This window comes from Colobus angolensis, unplaced genomic scaffold (genome assembly GCF_000951035.1).
Source record: "Colobus angolensis palliatus isolate OR3802 unplaced genomic scaffold, Cang.pa_1.0 Scaffold275, whole genome shotgun sequence".
Lineage (NCBI taxonomy): Eukaryota > Metazoa > Chordata > Mammalia > Primates > Cercopithecidae > Colobus > Colobus angolensis.
This window is the reverse complement of record NW_012115988.1, coordinates 3,427,063-3,438,425: the sequence shown is the minus strand read 5'-3', so window position 1 is coordinate 3,438,425 and position 11,363 is coordinate 3,427,063. Positions and strand designations below refer to the sequence as shown.

Sequence of the window (11,363 nt, the reverse complement as noted above, 5' to 3'; positions counted from 1 at the left end):
TTTTGGGAGAAGGGCAAGGGAGAAAAAGGGGTAGGTATGTATGTGTGGGGTGTGTATTCACACAGTGTGAAACTATTAATGGCAGAGGACTGTTGAGAGACCTATATACATGTGCATTTGTATACATTTTGCATTAAATAATATAAGTTTAAATATAAACCTTTATATTTATGTAGAAATATGTTATGTGTCCTTCACTCTTTTTGCTTAGCTACTTAATGCAATGGATTTTTCTGGACAAAGTCTAACTAAATGGAAAGGAAAGGATCTCTTTCTCTTTGGCTCAGCAAGCTCTGCCAGGGAAATGTAGCTGTTACCTGTCTGAGGCCCTGAACTTTATCTGGGAGCGACTCACCCTAATTTATGCCCAAGTGACTTAGAAAACAGCAAGTCTTTTTAAACTCAAACATATATGGTGGGGAAAAGCAAGAGTCACCAAGTGCAAACAGAAGAGACTAGCTTTAAGAGGAAAGGGACGAGATTCCAAGAATGAAGATCTGTGTGAACTTAGTTTGGGGGAGGTTTGTAGGGGGAAGAGTTTCAAGAGGGACGAAAGGATTTGTAATAGCTGCTATAGGGTGTGTTAGTTATTGAGTGTGGGAAAGATGGGAAAGGATTTTTGTCTTATGCATTATTCCATTCCCATGTAACATTTTCTCTCTAAAGAGTGAGGAAAAGATTTAAATTGTTCTCAATTACATTTTCAGAGGGGCTGAGCCATATGGCAAACTAGTTTCATATTACAGTTGAAAACATTTTAATCTAGTGATGGCCTAAGGACTGCCTGACTTGTGCCAATTTGGAGTCAACTTATGGAACTAATATGTAAAGGGAATAAGTATTTATTTAGAGTGCTCCACACTGTGCTATGTTCTCTAAAAGACTTAAACGTGTGCAAATGCATGCTGTGAGTCCTCATAAAACTTGGTATCTGGTTAGAAAATGCTTATCAGCTAAGTGACAATACTAGAACTTCAGAGAAAGGGCTTTGAATGAGGCTAGAAAAGGAGCCCTAGGGCTATAGGAAAAGGTTAGGTTTGGGAGAGAGAGGACGATTTTAAAGCAGGCAGGACCACAGGAGTGATAGTTCAGAAGGAGAATGTAGGTGTAAGTTACACAGTGTAATAATAGTGATGTCTTGAAGGATTCCTGTAATATCTCACTCTTCTCAAAGCTCTTTCACTCCAATTAGCTCTGTAGCCCTGAGAGGGAGAACAGGTATATTTATTAGCATTTTACAGCTAAAGGAAATGAGGACATGAAATTCAGGCAGGCTGTGAATGGCCTGAGGTCATGCAGGGGACAAACCATGCTCTTCGTGTTTATCACCTTATCCTTGGTCCACTGTCCTCATGTAGCAGGGCATAAAGGACAATTTTAGCAGTTTGGCGAGGAGTTGGGGTACCGCAAAGAGACTAATGAGGATACTGGTTCAGCTGCTGTAACAGAGGCCAAAGTCATAGGCACCTAAGGAAAGGCAGGCTTTTCTTTGTGTGCAAGTTTAAGCTGGTTGTCAGTCCAAAGGAGTCAGACACACACAGTTTTAATCCACAAGGGCATTGCGCCTCTCTACATCTATTTGCCCCCTTCTCTGTGCCTGTGGAGGCTGATCTACATGGGAACATCACCCCAGGCCCTTGGTTTAGTCAATGGGAGCCATCAGTAAAAGACTGGACAGGGAGGAGAGTGACATCAGGGCGTCCATGACCCAATGACCTCTGCAGGGTTGTTGTGGCTGGTTGCATCCCTTGTCCAAAGATCACAGCTCCTGTTAAGGGGCCCTCCTGGCCGGGCGCGGTGGCTCACACCTGTAATCCCAGCACTCTGGGAGGCCGAGGCAGGTGGATCACAAGGTCGGGAGATTAAGACCATCCTGGCTAACACGGTGAAACCCCGTCTCTACTAAAAATACAAAAAAGTAGCTGGGTGTGGGGGCACGTGCCTGTAATCCCAGCGACACAGGAGGCTGAGGCAGGAGAATCACTTGAACCTGGGAGGCGGAGGTTGCAGTGAGCTGACATCGCGCCACTGCACTCCAGCCTGGGTGACACAGCAAGACTCCATCTCAAAAACAAAAACAAAAACAAACAAAACAAGAGGCCCTCCTACATAGTCTGTCTTCAATATTCAGTGGTCACCCTCTGACTTTACCCCTCAAACCAAGGGTGGGGATGTCCCCTGCCTGATGCTGGCTCTGGGATACTGTACTATCTTTTATGGCTTTCATTCACCCTACCCATGTCTTTGTAAATAGCCCCCTTATTGAACTGCCCCAGGTGTGTCCCGTTTCCTGGTAGGACCCTTACTGGTACGGTCAACCAGGGACCTAAGTTTCTTCCACCTTGTTTCATAGTATTATCTTCATGTGCATGGGGATAGCCGGCTTACCATATTCCCACCCAATTGAAGGGGCAGGGGTGGGGTGGCGGCAAAGGGTGGTTTTGTTTCCTCTTGTTGCAGTAAGAAATATTCACAAACTTAGTGATTTCAAATGACATAAATTTATCTCATAGTTCTGTAGGTTAAAAGCCCAATTCACGGCTAAAATCAAGATGTTGGCATAGTTGTATTCCTTCCAGGGGGCTCTAAGGAAGCATCTCTTTCTTTGCTTTTTCCAGCTTCTAGGGACACCTTACCTTCCTCAGCTCTCGGCCCCTTCCTCCATGTTCAAAGCCAGCAATGTCAGGCCAATCCTCCCGTGCAGCTGTCTCTCCGGCTCTCTCCTGCCTTCTCTCCCACTTGAGAGAATCCTTGTGATTACACTGGGCCCACCTGGAAAACTCAGCATCCTCTTCCCATCTCAAAGCCAGTTGATGAAGACCTTCATTCTGTCAACTTTCCCTTTGCCATGTAATGTAATATATTCACAGGTTCTGGATATTAGGACGTGGACGTCCTTTGGGGGTCATAGTTCTGCCTCTCCCACAAAGGACAAACAACTTCCTTTTAGGGTTGTGCCCTGGAAGTTGCACACAACATTGACACTCATCTCTTGTTGGCCAGAATTTAGTCACATGGTCACATCAAACTGCAAGGGAGATTGAAATACAGTCTCTCTTGCTAGGAAGCTGTGTGCCTGGTTAAAATGTGGAGAAGTCCTATTACCAAAAGGAAGAAGGGGTAGAATGGATGTCAGACAGCAATTTCCAGCCTGAGCCTCACGAGGCTCATGTGTTGCTGCCAGGGTCTGCTTTCAGCTTTCCTTCCCTTCATTGTGTCATGTTAGTGCTTCTGCCTAATTGTTTTCACCTGTTGGTTCTGAGCTGTCCTTCATCTGGGACTGGTTTCTAATCTGGGAGAAGAGACAGGACAGTCTCCTTTAATGGGCACACCAGCTACCTCATGGCGACTTGCTTTCTGATCTTCATATTGATTTTCTGATGTGATTAGCTGGGTTCCAAATATTTCTACCTGCCCTATGGGGTTCAAACATGGGCTCACTGACTCTTCCCCTCACTCATCCCCTACTCTGAGACGCGCAGATTCCATCCTGACTCCTCCACACTGGTCCCTCACACACCTTATCGGATCTCCTAGTGTTGGGGAGATGTCATTTTCAGTCAACTTGAATTAAGAAAATGATTAGATTAGTGCTGTAATCCCAGCACTTTGGGAGGCTGAGGTGGGCAGATCACAAGGTCAGGAGTTCAAAAACAGCCTGGCCAACATGGTGAAACCCTGTCTCTACTAAAAATACAAAATTAGCCAGGCATGGTGGTGCATGCCTGTAATCCCAGCTACTCAGGAGGCTGAGGCAGGAGAATCGTTTGAACCTGGGAGGTGGAGGTTGCAGTGAGCCGAGATCGTGCCACTGCACTCTGGCCTGGGCCACAGAGCGAGACTCCATCTCAAAAAAGAAAAAAAAAAAAAAGTATGCATGTTGTTGCATATAAATATTTCATATAAGGTATTAAGATACATCTTCTAATCATATTATCAATTGACTACATATAGGTTGTTTACATCCTTTAATTCTTTTTATTTATTTATTCTGGCTACTCACATTAAATCCTCTTAGATGGGAGGCAGAGCTGTGCCTTCTGTAATGAAAGCTGATGGAACCTCCCATAGGCAGAATACATGGATCTGAAACCAAGAGTGGGAATACATGACACTGATCACAATTATATCTGAACAAGCAAAAGGTTCATTTTGGACCTGTGACTTTGGGCCCTGGTCTCTAAGGAAGTGTGTTTTTACTCGATGATATAATGGTTGTTCCACTGAATCAGAATATGTACCAATACCCAGCTATTTCATGCTCTTCACTAAAGGATAAACAAGCAAAAACGGAGGTTGTATAATTTTGGCTGATGTAATTGATCCTGACAAAGATAAATGGAGCTGCTGGTTGGCAGTGGCAAAGGAGGGATGTGACTGGGACCAGAGGGACCATGGAAGGAGCAGTAGAGATAGCAGGTCGTAAATCCCAGCAAAAGCCTCCTGAGTGATTACAAAGACAAAGTCTACGTCCTCAATCTGTGTTTCTCAATATGCTACGTTTTGTGTGTATTTATATTTTTAATTATCAAATATATTTAATTTCCTTTTTGTCTCCCTTTCCTCCCTCAGTAGTCTATATTTGGTATTTGTTGTTGATTAACTTTACAATTTTGATTATAAGTTGCAGTATTTCCGGGTAGAATTGTTAGCTGAAGTGCAGAAGAAGTGGACCTCAGCTGGCAGCCAAGGTTTCAGAGCTGGATGCACTTGGTGAGTGATGAAACTGTGGGTTGGTTTCCCTTGAAGACAATGTGGGTGTGCTTTCATTTGGCTGAGTGCTACATTTTGTTTGGTGGAAGCATTTATTTTTACTTTAGAAGAGAAAATGGGGGACAGGTGCGGTGGCTCACGCCTGTTATCCCAACACTTTGGGAGACCGAGGTGGGCGGATCGCCTGAGTTCGGGAGTTCAAGACCAGCCTGACCAACATGGAGAAGCCCTGTCTCTACTAAAAATACAAAATTAGCCAGGCGTGGTGACGCGTGCCTGTAATCCTAGCTACTTGGGAGGCTGAGGCAGGAGAATTGCTTGAACCCAGGAGGCGGAGGTTGTGGCGAGCTGAGATTACACCATTGCACTCCAGCCTGGGCAACAAGAGTGAAACTCCGTCACAAAAAAAAAAAAAAAAAAAAAAAAAGGGAAAATGGGATGAAGAATGTATTATGATATTTGGAAGTTAAAGAGATGGACTTTATTCATATTGATTACATTTAATAGAAATTTGTAATTTTTTTGATACCTGGCATCAAAATCCTTCCTATCTTGGAGAATTCCAAAGATAGATGGAGGAAAAACTCCCCTTCTACTACCAAAGTCAAAGGGAATAGATATTCTCTCTACTTAGTCAATATGGTACCCAGGGCACATGAGGAGGCCCGGCCAACTGGATTACTTCTCCCAGGAATGCTGAGTAGTGAGAGAGTGACACAAGATGCGGAGACAGTTGCAAGTCACTGGGATGGTGGCAAGTGTCCAGGGAGGCCAACACTGGCCTGAGTGTACTGAGATGTGGTCTTGGGAATATTGCCAGATGCATAGTTGTCCTCAGTTACATTTTCTCCAGCCATTTCTTTTTGTATGCTGTCAGATATCCTTTGGATAAATTCCTTTCCTGCTTAAGCTACTGCTGGTTTTCAGTGATTGCATCCAAGAACTCAGACTGGTAAAATCCTAATGTTTAATTGGTTTATTGTTAGTTACTTAGCTTCTTTGCATTTTTAATATAAGGTGTGCTTCAATGAATTAGGCACAAAGCTTTTCCCTCCATCTATAAGATTATTTTCTTAACATACAGTTTCCACAGTGGAATTACTGAGTTTTATAATAGATCATGATACGCACTGTCAAACTGTTAATACTTTACAATGAAAAGAGATACTGTTTCACTGAATCTAGCATTGGTTACATTTTGAACAACTGATACAGCAAGTAATAGAAGTTAGAATGATTTATCTGGCATTACTGAGGAATGAGATTTTTAACATATATAGATTTTTTTAGATAACTAAAGCTTTTTATTATATATATTTATTATTTATTTATTTTAAATATACGGAGTCTCACTCTGTTGCCCAGGCTGGAGTGCAGTGGCACAGTCTTGGCTCACTGCAACCTCTGCCTCCCAGGATCAAACGATTCTCCTGCCTCAGCCTCCCAAGTAGCTAGGATTATAGGCACCCACCACTGTGCCCGGCTAATTTTTGTATTTTTATCAGAGACAGGGTTTCACCATGTTGGCCAGGCTGGTCTCGAACTCCTGACCTTAGGTGATCTGCCCGCCTTGGCCTCCCAAAGTGCTGGGCTTACAGCATGAGCCACTGTGCCCGGCCAAAGCTTATTATTTTAAATGCTAACATCTAGAAAGCACAACCTCAGGCCGGGCGCAGTGGCTCATGCCTGTAATCCCAGCACTTCAGGAAGCTGAAGTGGGTGGATCACTAGGTCAGGAGTTCAAGAGCAGCCTGGCCAACATAGTGAAACCCTGTTTCTACTAAAAAAATACAAAAATTAGCCAGGTGTGGTGCCACGCACCTGTAGTCCCAGCTACTCGGGAGTCTGAGGTAGGAGAATCACTTGAACCTGGGAGGTGGAGGTTGCAGTGAGCCGAGATGGTGCAATTGCACTCCACCAGGGGTGACAGAGCAAGACTATGTCTCGAAAAAAGAAGAAAGAAAAAGAAAAAGAAAGAAAGAAAGAAAGAAAGAAAGAAAGAAAGAAAGAAAGAAAGAAAGAAAGAAAGAAAGAAAAAGAAAGAAAGAAAGAAACAAAAAAGCACAACCATATACAATTGCAGTCTGCAATCATTTCAGGGTATATCACATACTTCCAACCATCATCAAACTGCAATGCCCAAGGACCTCCTTAGGTGATGAGTTTGTCTTGCCTTTTCACTTGATTCCCCAGATAAGTGTGCTTTTCTAACAGCTGGGGATTTTTCTGCTTCTTTAGAACTCAATAGCTAGTTCTCCCAGTCAGCAGATAGAAACCATTCTCTATTTAACCATTCCCACACCCCCTGGCCTGTTACTTGTATAGTCTCTGATCACTGAAAAGGAAGAACAATTGAATGTTGCTATTGCAAACAAAGAAACCATGCTTGTAAAATTGTCTATTATTTGTAATAAGTTGAAAGTCAGTATCCTGATGGGAAAGCTGGAGTGTGTTCCACCCTCAGCTGTGCAGGAAAGAATGTAGACTTGGTGACAGCTGCATTTTTAGACTCTGGGTTATTTTATGCATCATTAATTGGTGGAGGTTTGAAAAAGTCTCAATGCTGGATATGTGAACCATTGTAATTATATACTTCAAGAGAGCTTTCTAGGGTGGTCCTTCCTGTAGAAAAGTTTCTATTCTTCAGGATCTCTAGGGAAATAGATTATGCAATTTTCTTTAACAGCCTACATTTTAAGATTTTTCAAATTAATGTATAATTCTAAAGCCCTTTTGTTGAATTTTTAAATCCTTTTTTTTTTTTTTTGAGACAGAGTCTTGCTCTGCCACCCAGGCTGGAGTGCAGTGGCCTGATCTCGGCTCACTGCGACCTCTTCCTCCTGGATTTAAGCTATTCTTCTGCCTCAGTCTCCGAGTAGCTGGGATTACAGGTGTGCACCACCATGCCCAGCTAATTTTTATATTTTTAGTAGAGACAAGGTTTCGCTATGTTGGCCAGGCTGGTCTCAAACTCCTGACCTCAGATGATCTGCCTTCCTTTGTATCCCAAAGTGCTGGGATTATAGGCGTGAGCCACCATGCCTGGCTTTAAATCCATTTTTTATGAGTCAGTCCTTAATGGAAATGCTCCAGCAGATCTTCCTTTTTCATATGTCAATGTTGATGTTTATTATTTCTTATTCAAAAATGTGAAACCAAACTCCCTTAAAATAATCTTTCTGAAGGATAGCTTTCACAAACAGAAGCAATTTGTTCTTTTATAAATCATACATTCAAAAAGTTAGTGTGAAATCAGACTCATTTTGAAATGAGACAATAAGATCTTTTACACTAAACAATAAGAACATGATTGCTAGTCTTTTAAAAATAAGCAACACATTTTACCGCAAAAATGTCCACAGATAAATAAGGAGAAGTAGTTCGATATTTATCTTTTTGAATATTGTTCCAGTGCCATTTGGGGAAAACAGAATCCCCTGGTTGAGAATGAGTGTGTAGGAAAGTAGGTATAAAAGCAAGTTACATTTTGAATTCTATGCAGTTTATTCACAAAAGAATAATTTTACAAATAAAAGTAAATCCAAATAAACATAAAATATAGGACAATCTAGTATATGCCATCCATATGTATTCCATCCTAGTATTGGAGATATTTATTTAATGTTTAGGTTTATTTGACTGAAATGATTATTAGTAAGTAGAGTACTTACTAAAATTTCTACTTGTTATATGGAACCTGTTATTTTTAAGTTAGGAAAGAGAAAGGAAGGCAAGAGGAAAGGTTTCTGAAACCAGAGACAATCTCATTGCTTTCCCCTTTCCATTATGAAGTGGCATTTTCCTGGTGACATTTCAACCTCCAACCACACTGAGCAGGTGTGTAATAAGGATGGGGTGTGGGGAAGGAAGGTAGAAGACATTGTCAGTATTTCACAGGTTCAACAGAGCCCCATGGGCTTGTACATCAGAAACCAGAAACAAAGGCACAAGCTTTTGCACTTTAACTCTGCCTAGCTATAGCACGTAGCATATTTTTTTTCTTGTTCAACGATTTCATTTTTAATGGCAACAACTTGATCTTCCAATATTCTCAGTTGATCAGCTTTTGCTTGTCTACTTAGATTCAAATCTTGGATTTTCCTTTCTAAATCTGAAAGTAGAAAACGAAAGAAATGATACATTTCCATTTGATAGATTCCTCCTGGATATCCACATTATACCAAACACAGGGATTTGCACGCCTCTCAAATATATATTTAGTTTTCTGTTTGGAGTCAATGGATAAAACATCTATTTTCATCAGGCTTCTCAAGGTTTTCATTTAAATTAGAGCAAACTGACATTTTTGTCTAAAAACTTTTATATCTAAAGGCATTTATCAATGTGAGGCTGTAGTTGGTGAGAGTTCATTAGAAATGAAAAGACAGATAACATCCTTGATGGGACTTGCTGAAGTGCTGTATTTCCAAAGGTTTGTTCTTATTATTTTAGCTTCATTTTAAAACATGTTCTTTACTTTAGTGTTTTCCAATCTTTCAGAAAAAAAGACTGACTTTCATGTGTTCATTCTTCTTCCCCGCTGATACTGAAGTCCCCGAACAGTAACAGCTAAGTGATGCCTTTCTTGGCTTCACTCCTATCCATCCATCAATCCATTGATCCATCGACCTATCCATTGATCCATCCATCAATCCATTGATCCATCCATCCATCCATCCATCCATCTGTCCATTCATCCATCTATACATTCATTTATATATTCTTCATTCAACAAATATCTGGAAATTCTAGTAAACCTTAACAAGGAGCCCATATTAGTGGATACAAGATGCACAGACAGCTACAGTTAATAATGTGAGGCAGCATTTTGCAAAGAAACTCTGACATTAGAGTTTTTGCAAAACTTCTAGAAGAGGGAAGGTAAATGTCTCACTTCACTTGGTCAGATCACACATGAATACCAAGTTGGTTTGGAGTAATTGTCAAACTAACATGTGTTTAGAAAAAAGAATCAGATTGCTGAAGATACTTGAAACTGTCCTGTAAACAAACATTGAATTAACTGGTGATGTTTCATATGAGGAAGGCAGATTCAGGGCATGTGCCGTGGCTGTTTTCACGTATCTGAAGGACCAACCTAGGAAAGCAGAGTAAATGTGTTCTCTGTCATCCTGAGGAAATAAAATGGAAACTAGCAGGTAAAGCTCCGTGAAGGAAGATTTTGTCTAAATATAAAAAACTCTCTAGGAGTCATGGCTGCTCAAAGACAAACGAGCTGCTGTGGAAGGTGGTGAGTGTTCTGTCACTAGATGCCTGCCTGCCTGCCTGCCTTCCTTCCTTCCTTCCTTCCTCCCTCCCTCCCTCCCTTCCTCCCTCCTTCCTTCCTTTCCCTTCTTTTTCCTTCCTTTCTCTCTCTCTCTCTCTCTTTCCTTTTTTTTTGACAGAGTTTTGCTCCTGTTGCCCAGGCTGGAGTGCAATGGCACGATCTCAGCTCACGGCAACCTCCGCCTCCCGGGTTCAAGTGATTCTCCTGCCTCAGCCTCCTGAGTAGTTGGGATTACAGCCATATGCCACCACACCTGGCTAATTTTGTACTTTTAGTAGAGATGGGGTTTCTCCATGTTGGTCAGGCTGGTCTTGAACTCCTGACCTCAGGTGATCCACCCACCTCGGCCTCCCAAAGTGCTGGGATTACAGGCATGAGCCACCGCACCTGGCCGAAACTTTCAAATATAGGTCATTTGGGATTGAAAAGGGGATTTGATGTTGAAACCATATTTGAAGTAAAGGAAAAGTAAAGGCCTCTGTTTGTACCAGGAAAGTTAATATCATTGAGCTGGTTACACCAGACCCGTTCGTCATCCTCATCTATGTTCTGGAAAGTTACCCTTCCTGGATGACAGCACTTGGCTCTCTTGACCTCTGGCTTTCATTCACACATGGCCAATGGACAGTGCCAACAAATGGTCAGAGGATGGGAGGGTGAGCAGTCTCCATCCCAGTTCAGCACAGAGGTGTGGGCAGTTCTTCCATCCCTCAGGCTCCTGTGGGGTGGCCTCTTTGCTAACACTCTGGTGTTCACAGGGCTCTGGTAACGTTTCTGTTTCCCTGGCCCCTTCAGATATAGACAGGCTAATGCCTTCTCACTGCTGCTAGTCACCAAGTACCTCCACAGCCTCAGTGGGTTCCCTTCATTCTTGCGCATTCTTTGTAGTTCTTCCCATCAAGAAGTAGAATCTACTTACCCTGTTCCTACTCCCACGCCCCCGAATCTGGGCTGGCTTTGTAAGTTGTTTTGACCAATAGAACGTGGAAGAACTGATGGTGCAAGACCTCAAGAACCTTTCATCCTCTCTTCTTACTCTTGTGGTGCCCTGAAACAATCATGCTGTAAAGCAGCCTGGGATAACAGACCACGTAGAGAGTGCCAGCATCTCAGCCACACCTGGCCCTTAACAGGCCATCAGCCGAATGCAGCTGCTTGAGAAACCCAGGTGAGACCTGCCAAAGAACCATCCAGGCAACCCACAGAAAAGTAAGAAATGGTGGTTATTCCAAAAAAAGTCCAGGACCAGATGTATTCAGAGCTGAATTCTACCAGAGGTACAAAGAGGAGCTGGTACCATTCCTTCTGAAACTATTCCCATGAATAGAAAAAGAGGGAATCCTCCCTAACTCATTTTATGAGG

General features: G+C 42.4%; 1 protein-coding gene across 1 annotated transcript in view; it reads right to left on the bottom strand.

The window, feature by feature from the left end:
- Positions 1-8,208: 8,208 nt before the first annotated feature.
- The window catches only part of LAMB4 (laminin, beta 4), a 122,917-nt gene continuing 119,762 nt past the window's right edge, over positions 8,209-11,363 (bottom strand). Inside the window, exon 34 of the mRNA XM_011948223.1 lies at positions 8,209-8,824. Within this exon, the coding sequence (XP_011803613.1) occupies positions 8,685-8,824 (140 nt within the window). The 3' untranslated portion in view covers positions 8,209-8,684. The remainder of the gene's footprint in view (positions 8,825-11,363) is intronic.